This window comes from Mastomys coucha, unplaced genomic scaffold (assembly GCF_008632895.1).
Source record: "Mastomys coucha isolate ucsf_1 unplaced genomic scaffold, UCSF_Mcou_1 pScaffold14, whole genome shotgun sequence".
Taxonomy (NCBI): Eukaryota; Metazoa; Chordata; class Mammalia; order Rodentia; family Muridae; genus Mastomys; species Mastomys coucha.
In genome coordinates this window covers 45,397,032-45,423,070 of record NW_022196896.1, presented here as the reverse complement: position 1 = coordinate 45,423,070, position 26,039 = coordinate 45,397,032, and the positions used below count along the sequence as shown (strand labels likewise).

At 38.8% G+C, this 26,039-nt stretch overlaps 1 protein-coding gene across 7 annotated transcripts in view; it reads left to right on the top strand.

Annotated features, from left to right (window-relative positions):
* Stau2 (staufen double-stranded RNA binding protein 2) overlaps nucleotides 1-26,039 on the top strand; it is a 292,032-nt gene that overhangs the window by 27,388 nt on the left and 238,605 nt on the right. For 2 of the 7 annotated variants that reach the window (XM_031366937.1, XM_031366936.1), the window contains exon 3: nucleotides 9,332-9,462. The exons of 3 other annotated variants lie outside the window; for them this stretch is intronic. In XM_031366937.1, the coding sequence (XP_031222797.1) occupies nucleotides 9,349-9,462 (114 nt within the window). In that variant the 5' untranslated portion in view covers nucleotides 9,332-9,348. Of the gene's footprint in view, nucleotides 1-1,330; nucleotides 1,452-9,331; nucleotides 9,463-26,039 lie in introns of all 7 variants that reach the window. 2 more of the 7 variants (XM_031366935.1, XM_031366938.1) reach the window with 2 other exon arrangements.

Below are 26,039 nucleotides of genomic sequence, written 5' to 3'. Positions count from 1 at the left end.
CTCAGCACCTCATGGTACCTTCTCCGAAATTGACCATAGAATTGGTCACAAAACAGGCCTCAAAAGACACAAGAAGATTGAAATAATCCCATTCACTCTATCAGATCACCACATACTAAGGCTTGTCTTAAATACCAACAAAAACAATAGAAAGCCCATGTACACATGGAAGCTGAACAACACTCTACTCAATGATAACTTGGTCAAGGAATAAATAAAGAAAAAGATTAAAGGCTTTTTAGAACTTAATGAAAATGAAGACACTTCATACCCAAACTTATGGGACACAGTGAAGGAAGTCCTAAGAGGAAAACTCATAGCTCTAAGTGCCTATAAAATGAAACTGAAGAGAGCTTATACTAACAGCTTGACAGCACACCAGAAAGCTCTAGAACAAAAAGAAACAAATACACCCAAGAGGCAGGAAATAAACTCAGGGCTGAAATCAACCAAATAGCAACAAAAAGAACTATATAAAGAATCAACCAAACCAGGAGCTGGTTCTTTGAAAAAATCAATGATAGATAAACCCTTAGCCAGACAAACCAGAGGGCACAGAGACAATATCCTAATTAATAAAATCTGAAATGAAAAGGGAGACATAACAACTAAATATATCTTAAAATAGTTATTCTATTTGTTGAATGTTAACAGTTGAAAAATATAAAATCATGTTCTACAATCAGAAAAAAATAAAAAGAAATCACAGGGGCAAATCACGCGGGCTGGAGAGATGGCTCAGTGGTTAAGAGCACTGACTGCTCTTCTGAAGGTCCTGAGTTCAAATCCCAGCAACCACATGGTGGCTTACAACCATCTGTAATGAGATCTGATGTGTAATAAATAAATAAATCTTTCTTTAAAAAAAAAAAAGAGATCACAAACAAGACAGAGAAACTAATTTTCACTAGTCCTAAGTAGAATTTTATTTGCATAATGGTTCTGGCCAGTACAGGTAAACAAGAAAAGGCACTCAGGGTGGGAAAGCAGGAGCACGCTTGCCTCTATTCGTAAGTGACCAGTCTGTACAGAAAATCTGGTAGCATTCTACTAAAGGTACTGAGTGAGCATATCTGGCTTGAAGGATATAAGAGCAATAACAAGCCAATCATTTCTAAAGTAAACTAATGGGTCTTCAAAAATAAAATAAAAGGAATGCTTTCAGGATCATAACAGTATGCAATAGCTGGATTTGGTGGCACACACCCACAATCCCTGAACTTGTGAGGCAGAGACAGGAGAATCAGTACAAGTTTGAGGTCAGCCTAGTCTATATAGCAAGTATCACTTCATAAAACCAAAACTAACCTCACGCTCCATACTTTTATAGTGATATTTGAATCTAAGAAAATATGTCAAAGAAAACTGAGAACTACAAATTACTGCTGATCGAAATGAAAGAGCACCTTTATAAATGGAGAAACTTGATCTTCACCATTTACCAGTATCTTGTGAGTTGAATATCTGAGAAATTGTCCTTGTCACTAAAATTATTTCTAGCCCCCAAGGCAATGTTACTTTTATGCTTACTTGTGGACTTGTAGAATTTTGGAAATTCTGAGTCCCTTACTGGACACCTCCCCACCTGAGATGGAACAAGCCCTTCCCCCACCTTCCTTTGCCTTTTGCATTGCCAACAAGTGGCTTTCTCATAGCTTTCACTGTCTCACTGGCTGCACGGGTGCTTGTCTGAAGACAGTGCTGAGGTATAGTAGTGAAGGCTGTGAGCGTTCCTACTTAACTAAGGCTCTGTCTGATGTGTTTTAAGGAAAAAAATGACTATTAGGTAAGCTCTGATTCTGCAGGATCACAGCTCTCTTGGCTCTGATTTAATGTTAATGAGTCAACAATATACATATCTTTAAAAACTTACATTTTTAGAATTTATTTATTTATTTATTTATTTATTTATTTATTTATTTATTTATTTAGAGAATGAGTGTTAGCATACACATGCCATGATGCATGTATGGAGGTCAGAGGAAAACTTGCAGGTGTCAGGAGTCAGTTCTTCTATCACATGGGTTTCAGGGATCCAACTCAGATCATCAGGCTCCGTGACAAGTCCAGTATACATATTTTAAGTTTAGAATCCTTGAACAAAAACATGATTGTGTGTTGATGAACTGACAAACAATGTCACCAGAGGGTTTCAGGACAACAATGTTTTCTCTTCCCTTCAAACAGCGGTTCTGTATTTACTAGTCCTCTTGGCAGGAACATAGAACAGATCTGTCAGTGACACACTATTAATAATGAGCACTAACTATATCATTTTTATGAATTGCTAGACAACTTTCTTGATTTCCACCAAATCTGTAAATTTGAGATAATAATATTTAAGTTCTTACATACTTCACTGTTGAAGTAGACAAAATCACTAAAACTTCATATAAGGATTCAGTAACGTAGCCAAGACAACAGTTTAAAGGAATAACCTAAGAGGCCAATTCTCCATGATCCAAGAATTATAAAGCTCAGTGGAAAGAGTATTGCTATAAAAATAGGCAAATTGAGCCAGGAGGTGGTGGCACACACCTTTAATCCCAGCACTTGGAGGCAGAGGCAGGCAGATTTCTAAGTTCGAGGCCAGCCTGGTCTAGAGTGAGTTCCAGGACAGCCAGGGCTACACAGAGAAACACTGTCTTGAAAAACAAACAACAACAAATAGACAATTTGTAGACAAATTGATGGAATAGAGTAAGTCTTTTAGATTTTTGTTTTTCAGAGCTGAGGACCGAACACAGGGCCTTGTGCTTGCTAGGCAAGCACTTTATCACCGAGCTAAATCCCTGACTTGAGTAAGTCTTTTAGAAATAAAGTCATTGATAGACAAAAGTCATGATTAGAGGAAGCAGAACCCGAAATGGTACTAGAACTTAAAATGACTGTGAACATAAATATACTTCTAGAAGAAAACAGTGAGACTAATTAGATAATAATTTCTTTGATACATCCACAAAATTTATAAAAGAATCAACTGATAGATTATTACTGTTGATGGATAGCATGTCTGGCTTCTTTATGGTTCTTGCTGTGCAGATCATCACTGTATATATCTTATCTACGTTTCCCATGCTATTCATATATGTGTTACTGTCTTCGTAAAGGTTGGTACAATTGAAATTTTAATCAACACTATACCCCTAGATACTATTAATATTTGCCTCACTTTTCTATTGCTGTGAAAAGACACCAAGACTAAGGCAACTTGGTTTCTTACTTATGGTTTCAGAGGGTTAGTCTATAGCCATCATGTCCAGGAAGCAAGGGGCTAAAAGCAGTCCTGGTGGGCTGGAGAGATGCCTCAGTGGTTAAGAGCACCGACTGCTCTACTGAAGGTCATGAGTTCAAATCCCAGCAACCACATGGTGGTTCACAACCATCCGTATTGAGATGTGATGCCCTCTTCTGGGATATGTGAAGATAGCTACAGTGTACTTACATATAATAAATAAATAAATCTTTAAAAAAAAAACCAAAAGAGAAATGAAAAAATCTGGCAGCTCAGCAGTTGAGGTATATCTGAGGCCATCTAAAACACACTGGGTCTAAAGCAGCCGCCTCTTCTGGACTGATGCAGTGCCCCGGGCTCTGAGCACGCTTGGGCCCATGTGGCCCAGCCAGAGTCATGGAGCGGGGGATCAGGAGGGTAGACGCTCAAAGCTCAAATCTCGAATGCTGACTGCTACACACTGTCTCTCTTACACACACTCAACTCAAGGTCTCTCCCATCCTTAGTAAAATGCCCACTATGCTAATCTTCTGGGCTAATAGAGACAAGTCTCTTTCTTGCTAATTCCTAGAAGTGGTTCAGCTGCAGTACATGATTGAGAATGAGGACTCTACTTGACCTTGCCCTGGGATAAGTCTCCCATTCTGTAATCTTCAATGCCCTACTCACAATGCCAAAGGCAATTAGTCTGGATGGGTAACCTTTACGAAAGAGCAATGTCCAATTTTGTCTAGCTATTAATAAATCATATCTTGGTGGGCACCTAGGATGTGAGTTCGCAAGGACATATCTTGGCTACCTCTGAGTTAGGGGATGCCACAAATGACTGAATACCCAGGAGGCACAAACTCCCTTTGAAGTCATAACACCTCTTGTCCATGATCAGGCTTTGAACCTTGATACTGCAGACTTTACTGGTGTAGACGAGTGGATGTGGCAAGTAACATCATTAATCATTGTTAATAGTGTCTTATAGCTCATGTATGACCATCTACTGAGAACAACCTTTTAGTGTACTTTACTGTATGGAAACTAAGGTTTTATTACTCTCTCAAAGTCAACATTTGTATGAGTGACTGCAGTGGCTCTCTCCAATGCCAGTCTTATATTGTGAAATCTATTACTGTTAATCTTTTTAATTTAAAGGGGAGTATTACTATTTTAGCTACCCAAATCCCATGAAGCACATCTCATAATATATTTTAAAATCTATACAATACAGTGGGACACAGTGGTTCACAACTTCAATTGCAGCACTTGGGAGGCAGAGGGAGGTAGATCTCTGTGAGTTCAAGGCCAGCCTGGTATATGTAAGTTCTAGATCAGCTATTTACAGCAATAGGATCAGACCACCTTGCTCTGGGAGGCAAGAGAGGGTTACAGAAATAGCTTATATTGCTCTGAGGATCTCTGTGCTCCTTTGACCAAAAACTTGAAAAGAGGTTTCCATGCTTAGCATTGAGGTTTTTGGTGTGTGATCTTTGGTTTTGGTGGGAGTTTTACCACCCTAAATTGTGTAACCATAATTAAATTGTATGCATATATGTTATGCATATTATATATAGTTTTAAGAAACATAAAGTATTATGAATCCCTGTATCCCTTTTACTAACATTCTTATGTTATATATATCACACTAACACTAGCATCCTTATATTATATATATAGCATTAACTGTAACATTCTTATGTTATCTATATAACACTAACACTGGCATCCTTATATATATCACGCTAACATCATTTGATATATATATATATATAACGCTAACACTAACATATATATATGTATATATATGTATAGAGAGAGAGGGAGAGAGAGGCACTAACACTAGCATCCTTATGTTATATATATATAAAATACTAAAATCCTTATGTTATCTATATAACACTAATACTGGCATTCTTATGTTATATATATAATACTAACACTAACATCCTTATGATATACATATATAATATATATCACTAGCATCTTTATGTATAATACCCCTTTCACTAATATCCTTATGTTATATATTCTTCCTCCTCTCTCCGCCTTTCCCTGCTTATCTCCTCTACAGATAAGTCTCCTCCCCATTATTTAGTGATGATATCTTTACTCTATTGAAAATATAAACCTATGTATTATTGTATATATTTTGCAATCTGTGCATAGCTAAGTTGTATCTAAGGTTCTCTGCCTGTTTTCCCTACCCATTGCTGGGATTCAACCCAGAGGGACTCAAGGCTGCTGTGCAGGCTGTAATGCTGAATTATAGCCTCCAAATGCAGGACTGGAATTCTTGACTTTGTAATAGACTGCTTTGTTTGATCCTTTTGTAGCTACTTTATCACACTTTTGGTATAGTTTCAAAACCATTATCTTAAATCAGAGCTCAATGAGGTTTCTAGTTAACTAATATGGTTTCTGATTAACAACGACAAAAGCAGGGTGGTGGTTCATGTCTATAATCTCAGCATCTTGGAGGCTGAAGTGGGGGAGTTAGAAACTTAGTAACAAGTTCTGGGCCAGCCTGATCTACATACCAAGACCCTGTCCTAAACAAAAAACAAACTGTTTAAAGTTGTGAAAGAAACCAATAACTATAATTATTTTCAGAGCTGCCATCTTTAAGCATTTTGATTTTGGTTATGAAGCTTTATCAAACATGATCTTGCTCCCAAGCTTGTTATAAATTGTTTTATTGGATTCATAATAATTTTATAAGACAAAAATTAAAGGTTTATATAATACTTTACTACTTGGTACTTCCTGAAAAGGACTTAGATCAAGTTTTATTTTTAAATAAGGATTGCATAAATATAAATTATATTTAAAGATTACACAGCTAAACATTTTTATCTATAAAATGTTCACATTATAACAGGTATGTTTTAAATACTTTTTGCACTATTAATATGAGTTCATAGTATTATAGAATGAAAATTGCACATTTAATGTAAATGTTATTTTGGATTAGGCAACATTTTACCATATCAATGATTTCTTATTTATTTGATTTTGATTTCATCTATCATTCTGTCTGTCTATCTATCTATCTATCTATCTATCTATCTATCTATCTATCTGTCTGTCTGTCTATCTATCTGTCTATCTATCATCTGTTTTATTTCACCTATCCATCCATCCATCCACCCATCCATCTATCCATCCGCCTGTCTGTCTGTCTGTCTGTCTGTCTGTCTGTCTGTCTATCTGTCTTATTTCACTTATCCATCCATCCATCCATCCATCCATCTATCTATCTATCTATCTATCTATCTATCTATCTATCTATCTATCTATCTATCTATTATGTTTTATTTATTTATGCCTTTTAAGCGAGGCTCTTACTATATAGCATAGGTTGGTCTTCAACTCATGGTCCTGTTGCAGGCTCTTGAGTGTTGGGATTTCAGACATGCATTACTGTATCTGCCTGTTTCTGCTTTTTAAATATATCCAGTAAGCTAGTCTATTTCTTGTGCTTGGGATAGTTCATGTCATGGTAATGAGAACTAAAATTGATTGTAGCATCAGATCATCGAATTTTCAATAGTGGGATGAATTGAAGATATATTTTATAAAGTGTTTCTTTGCATTTTTATTCTTTTTCAGAATAATAATGCCTAGTTTTGGTTTAGTTTGCAGGACACGTAGGATGTGGAACTCACCAGACCAGCTACATCAGCCATCTGCTGTGTTGGTTCTCAGTCTGTTTGCTTTGATTCAGCTTGCTGCTTATGCTTTACTGAGTATTTATGTAGCTTGCTTTTTCTTTCTTTTGTTTTTGTTTTTTTTGTTTTTCGAGACAGGGTTTCTCTGTGTAGCCTTGGCTGTCCTGGAACTCACTCTGTAGACCAGGCTGAACTTGAACTCAGAAATCTGCCTGTCTCTACCTCCCAAGTGCTGGGATTAAAGGCGTGTGCCACTACTACCCGGCTTTATGTAGCTTTCTTAAGAAACCATTTCCTAAGCATAGTGTTTGTGATCAAAGCATTATACCATATTATTTTCCTGTTAAGAGCTTTACAAATTTAAAAGAAAGTCTTGTTTTGTAGAGTAAGCTATACTGTTAGTTTGTACATGAAGTTCCTAAGTTGCTTTAGTAAACCATAGCATGCATTTAAAACTTAACCCTACAGTATCTTATGAGTTAAATAGATTCCTTCCTCTTTCATTTTTCTATTTATATTATTATTTTTTATTGTGGCAGGGTCTCCTTGTGTTGCTCAGACTGGTTCTGAAGTCCTCAGCTTAAGAGATACTTCTGCCTCAGTCTTCCAAGTAGCCAGGACTACAGGCGCACGTACGTGCAACTTAGAAGCAGGATAGAACTCAGGCTTTCATTTTATAGAACATCAGAGGGTTAATGAGCCTTATGACCTAGGAAAGAATTTCTTATGACATAAAAAGCATAAACCTTAATAAAAAAACATCAGTAGCAATAACCTACAAAATAATCCATAAAACCAAGCAGAGACCCTTCACAGTGAGCCATAACATCAAAAGGTTAACTTTTCTACTAACTTAGGAATGCAGAAAAAAATCCAAACACTAGTGGGATATCATTAGGTAAGCATCAAATTATAAATGAAATTAAGATATATGATTATATTTCACGTTTTCAAGTTTGAAGCATCGGAAGGTTGTGTGGCACAGTCATTCTGAGAGCCTCTTGGCTCTTAAGAGAGTGAAGAATTCAGCTCCTAAATGTCTCCGTACAGGGTTGGATAAAAAAATGGCTGCAGTAGTGCCATGGACATTATGTATTTGTTAAAAGGTAACACAGATATCAATGTCAGTTAAAATCCCAACATACTGGGGAGACAGTATCTGAGAAAACTAAAGTTATAATGCTGTAAATGTGAATTAAAAGCCAAATATATCAAGACTACTTCCTTATGACTACATATATATCTACAAGTATATTTTACACACTTCCTTTTTTTTTTTTTTTTCCAAGTCAGGGTTTTTCTTTATAGCCCTGGCTGTCCTGGAACTCATTCTGTAGACCAGGCTGGCCTCCAACTCAGAAATCCACCTGTCTCTGCCTCCCAAGTGCTGGGATTAAAGGCATGCACCACCACTGCCCAGCTTTATTTTGCATACAAGCGTACATTCTAAATTCATCATGGTAATCTTTGCAAAAGAGTAAAGGAACTGTGTAAAAATGGAGCACTCTTTGCTTCTTTTTAAAGAAAATATTCATAACTACAAAATAGTGTTCCAAGCAAATGTAGCAAACTTCAATAGCTTTTGCCTTTCTATGTTTTTTTTTTTGTTGTTGTTGTTGTTTGAGACAGGATCTTGTGATATAGCCTAGTCTAGCCTACAACTTGAAATCCTACTTTTCTACAAAAGTAGAAAAAGACTGCTAATTTTTCTACATGTTGCTTTTAAATTTTTCCTAAAATATTAGAAGAAAATGTTTAATTTGCTGAGGGTTACCTGAAACATTTTACAGACCTAATATTTACCCTCAGGACTTTATCCCTAAGTTTGGAACCTCTTCTATGCCAAAGCAAAAGGAAAAGTATTGATAGTTTGAAAAGGTGTACAGAAATTGGGCTAGGGATAGTGTGCAGTTGATAGAGGGTTTACCTGTCATGTAGGAAGCCTGGGTTCATTCCCTACGTGAGTGAGACTGGATGTGGTGCTTATACTTACAGTCCTGGTACTGGTCACCTTTACAGAATAAGTTTGAGTTTAAGGCTATCCAGGGATATACAAGACCCTAATGTAAAAAGGCAATCTACTTTTGTAGTACTAAGACTTACTTAAGAAACATGTCTGATAACAGTAAAAGTTTGTTGAGAGAAAAGTAAATGTTATAATATAAATTAAAGGCTATTTTATAATTAATTATGCTGGTGATGTTATATGTATATAGAGAATAACTTAGGTAAGAAAAGGTATCTTTGTTTATTCAAGATTTGCTTCATTATTCTGTTGCACGTGATAGAAGACATTACATGATATAAGAATTTTAATACAAATTTTGAAAATAATTTAGCTATGTAATCTAACTTTAGTCTAAAACGTCAAAGCTAGTTTTTCTTCCACTTTTAAAAGTCATTCTTGACAAAAACTTTACAGCCTTTTTATTTGCAGCTTCTCTCCACGATAAAATGGCAAATCCCAAAGAGAAAACTCCAGTGTGTCTGGTAAATGAGTTAGCCCGTTTCCATAGCATCCAAGCCCAGTATAAGCTTCTGAATGAGAGCGGGCCTGCTCATTCGAAGGTAAGGTTACAAAGAGAAGTGCTGATCATGCTACTCAATGGCAGACCTGATTTGTCAGGTGTTCATCATGCTCTGTTTGGGGGTGGTAGTAGATGGCCTGAGACATTTATGTCAAGCTGTATTGTAATGTGTTATGTTTTGTAAAGCTTTCAGATGGAGTACCTCATAAGGAGACCTTGAAGCCATAGGATTTGAACATTTTGTAATTGAAGGATCTCAGTTATAGGAATGTTAAGTGTCTTGTTAGAGATTCTCAGTGCCAGCACTGATACTTAAATATGCAGTATGGAGTTCTTCCCAGCAACTCAGAGATGGTAGAACTGGGATGGGCAGAGCAGCTACTGCAGTGGCTAACTATCGATAGATATACCTTTTCCAATATGATATTTAATTTTAAGATCCACCATTTATAAAAGAAATTATAAGTTGGTGTATAGCATTATTATCATCTGTGTATTTACTTGCAATGTTCTTTTTTAAAAAGGCAGTTTTATTTATAGCTATGAATACATATATTTTCTTGATACACACACATATATATTAAGTACAAAGAAATATAGTACATCTATGTTTGAGCTCTGTTCATCTCTTAGAAAGCATTTCAGTTGTGCATGATTTTCCCTGACACATTTTAAGTTGGGTATTTTGAAAGTCATGGGTTTTTGTACATAATATGTAAACAGTTGGTTCTGTGAGAGTGGTTAGTCTATAAAGCAAGTACTATTTGGGATATTTGGATATTTTCTATCTTATACAAAGCAAGGAAAATAGGTGAAACTCTAGTCTTTTGGGCTTGTTTGTTAGCTTTTCTGGAGGCTTTCTGGGCAGTATTGGTGCCACATCTTATTCTTCTGTTAGAGGGAAGGCAGTTGTGGTCTTGTTCTAGCTGCCTCATGGTGGATCCTGCCTCTTCCACCGTTCTGCTCTTAACTGTGTCAGACTGCTTATTCACAATATTTTATGGGATTCTCAGAAGTCTTCCTGCCTTAGTTCCCCCTCCCCCTTTCTTTTTTCTTTTTAGGGCCATCCCTCCATCTTTACTTTCTCTGTCCTTTGCTCCTCCCCCTCCTTCTCTGTCAGCAATTTCTCCTTCCAGTGAATTACTCGCATCAACATACAGGCATGCTGCTAGTTTTTCTGTCTTGAAAATTATCTGGCAGTATGTCTTCCTTAGTTCCTCTGGTCATCTCTGTCCTGTATAGATTTGTGCAGAAGAGATCCCTACTAGCTGGTTCTGCTTCCTCCCTAGTCAGTTCTGTTCCTACCACTCCCGTGGATTTTCCAGTGGAAGCCAGCCAGCACCTCTGTGGTGAACAGTTCCCTTGGTCATCAGGCCAGATCTGCCAGCTGTACGTGGGACAGGGGAGATGTGTTAACCTCCTTGTTGAAAATTGTTCTTCTTTCGGCTTTATCTCTTGTGCCACAGGCCATGTGTATATATTTTTAAGTTTTTTTTTAATGTTAAAATGGTTTTTTTTTTGTTGAGATGTCTTGCTGAATCCCAGCTGGCTTCAGGCTCAATGTCCTGCCCCATCTTCCTGAGCCAGGATTGAATGCTGACACCACCATCCTTCTCTCACATTTTAAGTTCATCTTGATCTCCTAAAGCTTTTTAGTTTGTAGGGCCCTGTTTTCAGACCTGGTGTCTTCTCCTGTCTCCATCTGTGCCCTGCACCTGTGACTGACATAAACATGCTTCCAGCTCTCAGATTTGGGTCTCTAGCTCAGACTCTGCCTTAGGTCTGGTTGCTTGTTCATTATGTCCACCTGCTTTTGGTCACTTGTTTCTCCTTGATCTTTTTAGTAGTGTTTCCTATCAGATATTTTATTGTCTTTTTCTGTTCTAGTAAGAGCCACCCCTGAGGACAGGACAGTATTCAGTATTTGTTGAATGAGTAAATGAGTAAAGAGTTTGTGAACAGTTCATTTAGTTCTTTGTGTACATAGATTTGAGCTAGCTTTTTTCAAAGACAACAGTGGAAGTGGGATCATAATTGTTCTTCACTGTAAATTGAAAGGAGTGGAGAAATGTAAAGTATTGTTAGAAAACTGGAATCTAATTATCCCCTAAACATACTTTAACATTACAAGCAAATGAATTGAGGTTATAGCTCACTAGTACATGCAAGGCTCTAACATCAGTGTTCAGTACTACAAGATGTAAAATCAGAACAAAAATACTAAGGAAAAATTATTTAAGCAATCTTGTTCTTCTAATCTAGTTCTTCTAATTCTGCTAATGGAAGACAAATTAAGAAAGAAAAGTATTTGTTAATTTTGTTATTGACTTTTTCTAACATTTAAAAGTTTTTAAAATGCACATTAATAAATATTTGTTAATCCTTTTATTTGGAGATATAAGTTTACTAATTATGCTTCATTAATGGTTAATCTTGGGCACATTAAATAATTTCTTCTCTTTTCCTTTTCATCCTTCCTCCCCCTCCTCTTTTCCTGGATAGCCTGGGCTATCCTGGTCCCTGTCTGTGGTCCTCCTGGCTCAGCACTGTGTACTGACTGCAGATGTGTGCTGCTGTGCTCAGCCCAGATCCTGGTCCCTGTCTGTGGTCCTCCTGGCTCAGCACTGTGTACTGACTGCAGATGTGTGCTGCTGTGCTCAGCCAGACAGCCAGGTACTTAGATTAGATTAGATTAGATTAGATTAGATTAGACTTTGCAATTCTATTTTGGCAGTAGAATTTTGTTATTTGAATGTGGTTCTTTATTTAATGTTTTAATTTATTCTTTTCTCATACAGTGGAGTGGAAGCCTTAGCTTCCTCTCCCCCCACTCCTCCCAGTTCCCACTCTCCTCAGAATCATTCCATACCCCTCCCCTAGCTCCCCGCAGAAAAGAACAGGCCTCCTAGGAAGAGGAACCAAACACGGCACTGCAAGATAAAGTAAACCAGGTGCAAACACTTACATGAAGGCTGAAGGAGGTAGTCCAGTTGGAGGAAGAGTTTCCAAAAGCAGATTCAGTATCTCTGGTTTTATGTTGAAGTCTTTAATCTACTTGGACTTGAGTGTTCTGCAGGGTGACAAATCTGGATCTATTTGTATTTTTTCTACACGCAAATATCCAGTTAGTCCAGCACCATTTGTTGAAAATGCTTTCTTTTTTTTTCCCCATTATGTATTTTTGTCTTCTTTATGCAAAATTCAGGTGCCCATAGGTGTATGGATTTATGTGTGGCTCTTCGATCCTATTCCATTGATCAACATGTTTGTTTTTATGCCAATACCATGTGGGTTTTTATTACTATAGTTGTAATATAGCTTGAAATCTGGACTGGTAATACCTCAGGAAATTCTGTTACTGTTTGGGATGTTTTAGTTATCCTGGTTTTTTTGTTTTTCCATATAAAATTGAGTATTGTTCTTTCAAGGTCTGTGAAGAATTTTGTTGGAATTTTTATGGGAGTTGCATTGAATCTGTAGATTTCTTTTGGTAGGACAGCCATTTTTACTATGTTAATCCTACCGGTCCATGAGGCATAGGAGAGCTTTCCATCTTCTGATGTCTTTTCCAATTTCCTCAAATCCTTGAAGTTTTTTATCATACAGGTCTTTCACTTGCTTGGTTAGAGTTACCCCAAGATATTTTGTTTTATTTGTGGTTATTATAAAGGGTATTGCTTCCCTGATTTCTTTCTCAGTCCATTTGTTGTTTGTATATAGGAGGACTACTCTTTTGTTTTTTGTTTTTCATTTTCTTTTTTTTTGTATTTTGTTTTATGTTTTTGAGTTACTCTTGTATCCATCCACTTACCTGCTGTAGGAGTTCCCTGGTAGAATTTTTGGGATCACTTAATATAAATTGTCATACATCTAAAAATAGTGATACTTTGACTTCTTCCTTTCCAATTTGTATCTCCTTGATCTCTTCCAGTTTTCTTATTGCTCTGGCTAGACTTTCAGTACATTCTGAGTAGATATGGAGAGAGTGGGCAGCCTTGTCATGTCCTTGATTTCAGTGGAATATCTAAGTTTTTCTCCATTTAATTTGATACTGACTATCAGCTTTCTGTATATTCCCTTTATTATATTTAGGTATGTGTCTTATATCTATACTCTTTCCAGGACTTTAATCATAAAGGAGTATTGGATTTTGTCAAAGGATTTTTCAATATCTAATGAGATAACCATATGGTTCTTTTTCCTTTCAATTTGTTTGTATGGTAGATGACATTGATTGATTTTTGTATGTTGAACCATCCCTGCATCTCTAGGATGAAGCTTACTTGGTCATGGTGGATTTTTTTTTTTTTTATGTGTTCTTGGGTATTGGTCTGTAATTCTCTCTCTTTGTTGAATCTTTGTGTGGGTTGGGTGTCAGAGTGACTGTGAGAGATTGGGTATCAGAGTGACTGTGAGAAGTTGGGTGTCAGAGTGACTGAGAGATTGAGTGTAAGAGTGACTGTGAGAGGTTGGGTGTCAGAGTGACTGTGAGAGGTTGGGTGTCAGAGTGACTGAGAGATTGGGTGTCAGGGTGACTGTGAGAGGTTGGGTGACTGAGAGGTTGGATGTCAGAGTGACTGTGAGAGATTGGATGTCAGAGTGACTGAGAGGTTGGGTGTCAGAGTGACTGTGAGAGGTTGGGTGTTAGAGTGACTGTGAGAGATTGGGTGTCTGTCAGAGTGACTGTGAGAGATTGGGTGTCAGAGTGACTGTGAGAGATTGGGTGTCTGTCAGAGTGACTGTGAGAGGTTGGGTATCAGAGTGACTGTGAGAAGTTGGGTGTCAGAGTGACTGAGAGATTGGGTGTCAGAGTGACTGTGAGAGATTGGGTGTCTGTCAGAGTGACTGTGAGAGATTGGGTATCAGAGTGACTGTGAGAGGTTGGGTGTCAGAGTGACTGAGAGGTTGGGTGTCAGAGTGACTGTGAGAGATTGGGTATCAGAGTGACTGTGAGAGATTGGTTGTCTGTCAGAGTGACTGTGAGAGATTGGGTGTTTGTCAGAGTGACTGTGAGAGATTGGGTATCAGAGTGACTGTGAGAGGTTGGGTGTCAGAGTGACTGAGAGGTTGGGTGTCAGAGTGACTGTGAGAGATTGGGTATCAGAGTGACTGTGAGAGATTGGGTGTCTGTCAGAGTGACTGTGAGAGATTGGGTGTCTGTCAGAGTGACTGTGAGAGATTGGGTGTCAGGTGACTGTGAGAGATTGGGTGTCTGTCAGAGTGACTGTGAGAGATTGGGTGTCAGAGAGATTGGGTGTCAGAGTGACTGTGAGAGGTTGGGTGTCTGTCAGAGTGACTGTGAGAGATTGGGTGTCAGAGAGATTGGGTGTCAGAGTGACTGTGAGAGATTGGGTGTCTGTCAGAGTGACTGTGAGAGGTTGGGTGTCAGAGTGACTGTGAGAGATTGGGTGTCAGAGAGATTGGGTATCAGAGTGACTGTGAGAGATTGGGTGTCTGTCAGAGTGACTGTGAGAGGTTGGGTGTCAGAGTGACTGTGACTTCAGAAATTGAGTTTGGCAGTGTTCCTTCTGTTTCTGTTTTGTGGAGTAATTTGAAAAGTATTGATATTAGGTCTTTCTTCATTGAAAGTCTGCTGGGATTCTGTAAAACCATTTGGCCCTGGGCTTTTTTTTTTTTGGATTGGGAGATTTTTAATGATGATTTTATTTCTGTTGGGGCTGAAGGTCTATTTATATTGTTTATCTGATTTTGACTTAACTTTAATAAGTGGTATTTATTGAGAAAACTATTTCTTTTAGACTTTTTAGTTTTGTGGAGTATAGGTTTTTAAAGTATGACTTAATAATTCTTTGGATGTATTTCCTCAGTGTTTGTTGTTAGGTCCCACTTATAAAGTAAGGCACGTGGGAATAATTCAGCATATTCATTAAAACATAAAACAAAATCGATGATATTTCTTTTCTGATGGTTAGTTACCTGAGATTTTTTGCCTGCCAGCCAGATTGATTCCTTCCTCCCTTCCTTCTTTCCTTCCTTCTTTCCTTCCTTCTTTCCTTCCTTTCTTCCTTCCTTCTTTCCTTCCTTCCTTCCTTCCTTCCTTCCTTCCTTCCTTCCTTCCTTTCTCCTTCCCCCCCTTTTATTTCTCTTGTCTTGGTTTTTTTTTTTTTCCTCCTGAGACAGATTTTCTCTGTGTAACCGTCCTGGCTGTCCTGGAACTTACTTTGTAGACCAGGCTGGCCTCAAACTCATAGAGATCTGCCTGCCTCTGCCCCCTGAATGCACTGGGACTAAAGGTATATGCCACCATGCCTGGCCTTCCATTTTTCTTTATAGATGAAAAACTACTCCATTGTGAATATGTCCCACATTTTCACTACTCATCAACCAGTTAGGCATCTAGGCTGTTTCTATTTCTTGGGTGTGTATAGGTGAACACATAGTTCTGTAGCAGTATGTGAGTCTCTTGGGAGTGTGTAGGACTGGTGTAGCTGGGACACATGCGCCAGCTTCCACAGTGGCTTCGCCAGTTTGCACTCCCACCGGTTGTGAACCTCTGGGTTATTCCTTTCCCTGCATCCACAGCCATGTTGCCTTTGTTCTCCTTTTCCTCATTTAACCTTAGTCATGCAGATTGAGGAAGACATTATCTCAAGGTAGTTTTGATTTGCATTTCCACGATGACTAAAGAATGTTGAACATTTTTTAAAAAGTTTTTCAGCCATTTGTGTTTCTTCTTCTGAGAGCTCTGGATAGCCCATGGCCCAGTTTTAGATTGGGTTGTTTATTCTTGGTTTTAGTTATCTGTCTATTCTAGACACTAACCCTGTAGTGTCTTAGACTGTAGTACCTTAGAGCTGGACAGTTTTTCCCATTCAGTAAACTGCCTTTTCATTCAAATAATGGTGCCCCTTGTCCTATAGCAGCTCTTTTAGTGGAGACCCATTTGTCAGTGGCTTGTCTTAATGCTCGCTCAGAAGTTCTTTCCTCTGCCTAGCAAGTGAAGTGTATTTCCTATTTCCTCCTCTAACAGATTTGGGGTGTCAGGTCTTTTTCATTTTTAATTAAAAGTTTTAATAATAATTTATAAAATATTTTAATAAATAATAAAAATTTATGTGTATGGGTGTTCTGCCTGCATCTTATGTCTGCATACCACTTATGTGCCTGACACCCATGGAAGCCAGAGAGGACATTGGATTGCTAGGAACTGGGATATAGACACTTGTGGCCTTCCCTGTGGTTGTTGGAAATAAAACCTAGAATAGGAGCCAGTGATCTTAACCACTGAGCCATCTCTTCAGCCTTAGGATATCAGGTCTTACATGAGGTCCTTGATCAACTGGTATTTTCTTGAATGAAACATAATATTTTTGGATTCAAGGTGTATTAATTATTGGCTGTTTGGATTTCTTTATAGAAAGCCTGATTATTTTTAGACATTCACATATATCTACCAGTATGTATGTAAGACATAAAATATATTTTAATAAAAATGATTATCTCTATCAAGAAGGATTTAAACTTAGTCATGACTCATAGCTTTCTTGGGACATTAATTAATGATACATCAATTTGCTTGCAAATGTGTATGTTTGTATGCAAAATAGAAATTCTGTTTAATTGCTCTTGGTTAGACCCATCCTCGAAATTCATTTATGGCTCTGAAATGATTCAGTTTTGAAGAGTTGAGACATAATGAGTACCAGAAGCTAAGCTATCCAGGTGTATGTGGCCCTCCACTCATTTTGATGAGACGTTGTGGGCCTAATTTCTTTTTGCATGTGTTTTTTCCTGTCCTTCATTGAGTTTTGTAGAATCAGAACAGCTTAGGGCAACTTTTAAAAATTTTAAGAATGTTTGACTACATATGTGTATGTACCACATGTGTGCCTTGTGGCCACGGAGGCCAGAGACCTGGCAGCCAAACCCTGGTCCTTTGGAAGAATGTTAAGCACTCTTTCCTGTTGAGCCCCCATCTTAAGGCAACTTCTCATACATGACTGCTAACTGAAAACTCATCATGTAAGTGTTGACCTCATCCCTTGCCCACGTTCTGCTCCTTATGATAATTGGGCTGGCATGACTTAGTGTGCCTTACACCCGTGTGAGTTGTTCCAGCACTGCTGAGCTGTCTTTGTACCTGTAGTTCTCTGGGTTTCCGTGGCATTCTCTTACATCCAGGAGGAAGGCTGTCAGTGTTAGCATTGATTTTCAGAAGAGCCTGCCTTCTTTTTCTTCATGTCCCGTCTTGATAAGTTGTCAGTGTAGTAAGAGGTGGATGCACTACTGCTGCAGAGGGACGCTGTGGAGTAGATGTCACCCAGAGAGACACCTCATCTGACAGCTTTGCCTTCCAGCCTCCCTCCCTTTCTTCATTTTTAAAAAGATTTATTTATTTTATATGCATGAGTGTTTGATCTAGATATATGTCTGCACCATGTGCATGCCTGGGGGCTGAGCAGATCAAAAGAGGGTGTCAGATCCCCTGGAGCTGAACCTGATGCAGGGGAGTTGGGAACTGAACTCAGGTCCTCTGTCAGAGCATCTCATGCTTGAAACAGCTGAGCCATGTGTCCAGTCCCATCACCCAGTGGCTTTAAAATCAAGTCATCATTTTCATTTAACAAAATCCTGGTTACATTTGCCAGCTTGATCTTAGTTCTGTATTGCTAGCATATGTCATTGAGCAACTAAATAAAAAGACTCAGTTTTTAAATCTGAAAGCTGAGAAATATATGCTATAGTGGACTGACCATCTTACAGGGTTTCTCTGTGTATCTGGCTGTCCTGGAACTCACTCTGTAGACCAGGCTGGCCTCGAACTCAGAAATCTGCCTGCCTCTGCCTTCCAAGTGACTGACCATCTTTTAAACAAAATAATTATCCAGCATGTATTCTGTATGCACGCGTTATGTGGTGGGCAGGTGTGATCACTATGCATGTGCTTGAGGAGGTTAGAAAATGACATCAGTTGTCTTGCTTGCTTGCTTTTCACCCTATTCTTTGAGACTGATTTTTCTCATTGTAGCTGGAATGTGCTAACCTGGCTGACTGGTGGGCCCTCTGATAACCTGTCTCTGCTCTTTATCATTGGGGTGCCATGCTAATACACCTAGTTTTCCAGATTGTTCTGGGGAATCAGGTCCTGATGCTTGTTCAGCAAACCCTTAGCTCAGTGACTCCTCGCTCAGAGCCCATGGATGGTAATTCTTGAGGATCATGTTAATACTGAAGCATCCAGATAATGTTAGTTATTTGCTAGAGGTTTATAGGACTGAACAATTGTGGAAGAAGGTCCATTAAGTACCCATTATGTAATAGCCACTGTTAACTACACCTAAAATAGAAATGAAATAAAACACATTTAATCCTATTAGAAGCTTAGTTTCATGGCATAATGAACCTTTTCTCAAGAACTTTATCATATGATAGACTCAGAAAAAAATTTCAGTTAGGAAATATTTAAGGTACATGGAAGCATGCCCAGCATTAGCAATATGTTGCTCAGATTATTTTACTTAACTCTCTTTCCAGTAGAGGTTTTGATTTCATTTTTTAATGTATTGAACTAGGAACTCACTGTATAGCATAGGCTGGTCTCAGACTCAATGGTCCTCTGCCCTTGCCTGCCTAGTGCTGGGGTTACAGGATGTGCATCACTGCTGGTGAGTGAGTGCTTTGCTATTCATCTGATAAGGAGCTTAAAATATCATACTGCTATTCCATCATACTGTTATTCAGTGACTGAATAACACTAAGCACTGCATAGTGTGTGCCTTTTCTCTATTGACTCATGTACCTGTTTATATTCACTGTGTTTAAAAAGGATCCAAGCAAGGTTCACATTCAATTTTATCTTTTGTTTATTGATATTACCTTTACTTTCCATTTTCACACTGATATGGTTAGTTGAAGGCAGAGTTACTCGTTGTGGGCTTTGTTCTGTATTTTGTGCAGGGTTTTATGTTTATCTTTGTTGGTTCAGCTGGGGTCTCACAGACTAGCTTTGAACTGGCCTTGGGGTTCTCTTGCACAAGCCCTGCTACGTGCTGGAGTCACAGGCATGTAGCAGCACACCTAGCATCCGTCCCAGGCGTAGACATAGGGCTTTTGTATTTCATCATTCAGGAAAATACAATACGACAAACTGAGTATTTTGAACTATAGACTGTGCCTTTTGAATTTGTATTCTCAGGTAAAATCAAAGTAATGATTTTGTATGGAGAGATACTGTAGATATGCAGGAGAAGGGATGAGGATAGTGGAGGAGGGAGAGGTCTAGGGCAGAGCAGTAAAGCAAATGTAAGCAGAAACATGGGGACACTTTTTCTGCTTCAGTGTAACCCTGATGTCTTTGTACATAAGCTGCATGATAAGTGGTTATTAGCCCAGAAGTTTGGAATACAGGAAGAACAACCCACAAACCACAAGGAACTCAAGAAGAAGGAAGACCAAAGGTGGACATTTCATTCCTTCTTAAAAGGGGGTACCAAATACCCACAGAAGGAGTGGAAGAGATTAACTATGGAGCAGAGACTGAAGGAAAGACTAGCCAGCCTAAATATAGTTAGTTATCTCCTGAGAGGCTCTGACAGTACCTGACTAATACAGATGTAGAGGCTCACAGCCATCCATTGAACTGAGTACAGGGTCCCCAGTGAAGGAGTTAGAGAAAGGACCTATGGAGCTGAGGGGTTTGCAGCCCCTTAGGACGAACAACAATATGAACTAACTAGTACCCTCCGAGCTCCCAGAGTCTCAACCACCAACCAAGGAGTACACACAGTGGGACTGATTGTTCTGGCAGCGCGTGTATAGTGGAGGATTGCAAATTCGATCAATAATAGGAGGAGAGGACCTTGGCCCTGTGAAGGTTCTGTGCCCTAGTGTGGGGGAATGCCAGGGCCAATAAGCAGGAGAGGGTGGGGTGGCAGGCATGGAGAGTGGGGAGGCAGCTGGGGTTTGTTTTTGTTGTTTTTGTTTGTTTCTTTGTTTTTTAGAGAGGAAACTGGGAAGGGAGAAAATTACATGTAAATAAAGAAAATATCTAATAAAAAAAAAAGAAGTGTTTATGCTCAATTTTAGGCCTATGTGAAGCAAACACTCCCAGTGTCCTACAAAGATTTCTCATGTGCCTATGCTTTACCTCTCCCTGTGCCCATCACCATGGTAGCTAGTGATCTGTTTTCTGTAACCAACAATAATAATTCTTTCTCTACACCTTTGCATCATGTGGTTGTTATATATGTTCTCACTGGCTTCTCTCATTTAGCATAGTCATTTTGAGTTCATGTTTTATGTGTATCTGTATTTCTTTTTATTCCTGTGTGGATGTACCACTTTTTAAAATTCACCACTTGATGGATATTTTTATTTCATTCTTTTGCTATTAAAATGATTCTTTGAAGGTTTGTTATATTCCAATTTTGGTTGTTTGTATACATGTATTAGTAGGAATATGTGTGTTCTCTTTGTCATTGGCAATAATTTGGGATAGACAGAGGTGTGGCTGATGTAAGTTTAAGTTGCTAAGAAGCTGCTTTGGAACTTAGTTTGTCATTTTACATCCCTATCAGATTTTATACAAGATTTTTCCCCCCTTTTTTCGAGGCAGAGTTTCTCTGTGTAGCCATGGCTGTCCTGGAACTTATAGATCTGCCTGCCTATGCCTCCCCGGTGCCAGGAATTCGTAGGATATGATCAATCTCTTATGTTTTTCTTTTCTTTTTGAACCAGAATTTCTGCCCCTATCCCAAATCTTGTATGCCATGATGGCCTCACAGCATTGACAGTCCTCCTGGCTTCAGCCTTTTGATGCTGGGATGCAGGCCTGAGTCAGTACAACTGGCTGCTCTTACTAAGTATAATTAATACTCTAGGTGTGCAGCCACTCCTCTCTTAGTTTTATTTTGTGTTTCTGTAATAACTGTTAATGTCAGTCTTTTTTTGTGTGTGGCGGTGGGTTTTGTTTTTATTTATGATTTGAGACACAGTCTTTCTACATAGCTTTAGCTGTCCAGGAACTCATTCTGTAGACCAGGCTGGCCTCAAAATCACAGAGATCCACCAGTTTCTGTGTTCAGAGTGCTGGGATTAAAGGTGTGTACTACTGTCTTGTTAATGTGAATGGGTATTTTTAGCCAAGTGTCTTTTTAAATATTTCACTTGTTTTTTGTAGATTATTTGCTTTGAAGGTTTTATTCCATTTTTTGGCATGTTTGTAGTTTTAAGCAGTTGCCTGTTTTTATATCATTGAAAATGAAGTGGAGTTACAAAGTAGCAGTTCAGTAGTTTTAATATTTATGTATTATTTTGCCTTACTAGAAATCTTATATGTCATTGTATTGCGTCTGAATTACCAACTAGTGCTCTTGCATTTCACAGGAAGGACTTTCTTCATCATGCTCTGCCACTGCTAGATTCCCTTGGCTTTCTGTTTGATTTTTAAATTTCTCCTCCATTTTAGAAGTGTGGCTTGTTGGTTGTAGAATTCTTGGTTGAGTTTTTGTTTTTTGTTTTGCTTTTTCTTTCAGCCTTGTAAACATATTCCTACTTCTGGTTACCATGGTTTCTGATGAGATTCTGTCAGTCTTCACCCATGGTCTCTAGGAGGTCTTGGTTTTCTGATCCCTACCTTGGGGAAAGGACTTGAGCATTCCAGGCTGACCATAGAGTTCTCCCGTGTTCTCACAAACACACACTTCCATGATTTTCAGTCTGTCTTTCACTGCACTGTGTATATTGTTTCCATGTTGATTTGTAAATAATGCTGACCTCCTTTCACCAACCTTAGAAACTTTTTAACCACAAATTTTCAATGGTTTTTGTTCCCTTTTTCTTCTGTGGGATTTTTATGAGAATGTTGTTATAGGGTCCTTAGATTCTCTCTCCTTCTTTCTTCCAGTTCCTTTCCTCTTCCCTACCCACTCCCCACTCCTCTTTTTTTTTTTTTTTTTAAAGATTTATTTATTTTATCAACCAGAAGAGGGCATCAGATCCCATTACAGATGGTTGTGAGCCACTATGTGGCTGCTGGGAATTGAGCTCAGGGCCTCTGGAAGAGCAGTCAGTGCTCTGAACCACTGAGCCATCTCTCTAGCACCCCCACTCCTCTTTTTAAGAAAAGACTTTTGCTATAAAGCCTTGACTGGCCTCACACTTGCTGGTGGACTAGGAAGGCCTCTAGTCACATGCATCTCCCAGCTGTATCTTAGGGTGATGGATAGATGCTGCTGTCTCCAGCCTCACTTTCTTCACTATTTTGTTGCTATACAGAGTAGGTAATTTTAATTGTCTAATATTCAAATTCACTGATTCTTCTTTCTTTCAAGTATGTTGTTGAACTTTTTCTAAGAATTAAAATTTTTTTCTTATTGTTTTCAGTCCCCAAATTTCTATACCCTTTAATAATTACTATTGCCTTACATTTTTGATCATTGTTTGCTTCTTTTGTGTGTATGTAATCTTCTTTACTTCTGGAGCATACTTGAGACTGCTAATTGAAGTCTTGTTTGGTATATACAGCGTCTTCACTTTATCAGGGACATTGTTAATTATCTTTCCTGTGAGTGGGCTCTATGACACAATGTGCATGTGTACTTTGCAATTTTTTTTGTTGTTGTTGAGAACTGGAGATTTTTAATATTGTAAGGAAATCAAGATCTTCCCCTCCCACAAGGCTGCTTATCTGGTTGATGAGAGATACAGTTCATTTATTTAGGGTTTTTATAATTGTATATTGTTTAGTTTATCTTGTTTGGAATTTGTTGAGATTCTGAATGTCTGGTATCTTAGCTATTTTTTTTTTTTTTTTTTTTTTTTTGTTGCTGTAGCAAAACACCATGACCAAAGCAACTTACGAAAGAAAATATTTAAATATGGGGAAGGGTTTGAGGGGTGGGTTTCAGAGTTCCAGAACTTTGTAGCCCATGGTCATCACTGTGGGCATCATGGCAGCAGGCAGCCATAGCATTGGAGTTAGCCAAGAGCTCACATCTGATCCACAGGGAAGATAGAGAAAGAAAGAACTAACTGGGAATGACATGGGCTTTCGAAAATTCAAAGCATACCTGCAGTGACTGCCCTCCTCCCATAAAGCCACACTTCCTAATTTTTTCTGAACAGTTCTACCACATGAGGACCAAGTATTCAAATATATGAGCCTATGGGGGCCATTTCATTCAAACCACCATATTTCATTCCTTGGCCCCCTAGGTTTATAGCCATATCATAATGGAAAATGTATTTAATCAAAGTAAAAAAGTCCTTATAGTGTGCCCAAGTCTTCTAATTGAAACTCTCTATAAAAACAAAAATCAGTTACATGCTTTCTACATACATTGGTACAGGGTATGCATTACGATCCCAGAAGGGAAGAATGGGCAGAGTGAAGAAATACTGGACCAAGGCGAGACAGAAACTCAGCAGGACAGACTCCAAATCCTGAAGCTCTGTGCCTCCCACCAAAGGGTGGCTCTTCAGGCCTCTTGCTCTTTACAGTTTTGCTGTTATCATTTCTCCTTTTTGGGCTGGTTCTACTTCCTATTAGCAGCTTTCCTTGGCAGGTATCTACTCTGTGTGTGTCCAAGCTTCACTTTCATAATTTCACTGAGTCTCTCTGCAGGGACTCCCCTGCCACACCCCTGGTCTCTGCAGCTCTTTCTAACCTCAAAGGGAGATTACACAGCCTCCTTACTCCTGTGTCCTTGTTAGCTCTAAAGCTGGAACCACAGGGCTGAAGTCTAAGCCTGCTGCCTGCTTGGGATGGAACTGGCCACCTCCTTCAATTACCCTTGCATAAGTTTTGATTTATTGTTGAGTTTTAGTAACAGGTAATTCTGGAGGCCTTTTTACACACTGCAGGGTTACTGGGTAGGTTCTCCATGGGGGCACTACTCCATTTATCCCATTTTTTCCTTAGTTCTTCCAACACAAGCCAAGGTGTTGTCAACATTGTTTCTTGGTGCGCTTTTTCTCCTTAAACTGTACATTTTGTATTTCTATTTTTCCTGCCTGCTCTTTTTTGTTGTAGATTTGCATGAATGATTACTAATAACCATACAACAGAATTGATACTATGCTGTCTTAAAATCTCCTCTATCAATGAAATTAGTTTAGAACTCTTCAGTTTAGCCTCAGGCAGACTGTTAGAAAAGGTCAAAAAAGTAGATGTGTTCTTTGGCAAACTCTTCTAAGATGGTTGCTATTGCTAGCCCAGCTGCTAATATTGTCCCCCTGAAACCTCCTGAGCTGGCCTTCACAGCCCACACTGCTGTCAGCACCGTTACACTGTGCTGTGTGAGCACCATTACACTGTGCTGTGTGAGCACCGTTACACTGTGCTGTGTGAGCACCATTACACTGTGCTGTGTGAGCACCGTTACACTGTGCTGTGTCAGCACCCTTACACTGTGCTGTGTCAGCACCGTTACACTGTGCTGTGTGAGCACCGTTACACTGTGCTGTGTGTAACCTCTCTCCTCAAACCCAGCATGGTCACAGCTGTGCCACTTCTGCTACTACCTTCGTCTTAGTAACTTTTCTGTTACTGCAGCAAAATACCATGACCGAGGCAACTTATAGAAGAAAACATTTAGGGACTGGAGAGATAGATGGCTCAGCAGTTTTTCCAGAGGTTTGAGTTCAATTCCCAGCAGCGCTCACGACTCTCTGTACTGGGATCTGAAGTCCTCTTCTGGTGTATCTGAAAACACCTACAGTTCATCCATATGTGTATGTGTGTGTGTGTGTGTGTGTATATATATATATATATATATATATATATATATATATATATATATATATATATATATGAAAGCATTAATTTGGGTGCTCAGGGTTTCACAGGTAATAAGTCTAAGATCATCGTAGTGGGGAACATGGTAGCAGGCAGGGTCTGGAGCATAGGTCAAAGTTTAGATTTGATCCACAAGCAGGAGACTTTGAGAGAGCTAACTGGGGATGGCCTGGGCTTTTGAAACCTCAACGCCTACCTCCAGTGACACACTTGCTCCAACAAGACCACACCTCCCAATCCTTCCCAAACCGTTCTACCACCTGGGGACCAACCATTCAAATATATGAGCCTATGGGGTATTCTCATTGAAACACTATATTTTATTTTATATCTTTCAGCAAAGTCACATTTCTAGTCATATTTTCTCAAATGATTTTTGTTCACTTTTCTAGCTCATGTTTAGTAAGTTTTCCAAACAATTTTGCTCAGTCTGCTTTAACAGAGTACCATTGACTAGATTGAGATTGTTTAAAAGAAATCCATTTCTAGCGTCTAGGAAGTAATATGATTTGGGTGCCACTAATTAATTTCCTGGTCAGGGCCTCCTTCTGGCTTAAAGATGCTTCTTTCCTGCCATATCTTCACAAGTTCAGGTTCTTTGATAAAACTAGTTCTGTCATAGAGACCACACCTCTGTGACTTTATCTGCCTCCTAGAATCTTCCCTGATACTGTCATGTGCAGTATTAGGGTCTCAATATAAGAATGAGAAGAGGGAACACATATACTCAAGCCCATAGTGAACTGTGTTTCTTGTGTGTGCGTTCCAAAGTCTCTCTTCTCTTATTTCACGTTTTGCATTTTCTTTGACTGTTGTGTCAATGTTTTCTATGGTGTCTTCTGCCCCTGAGATTCTCTTTT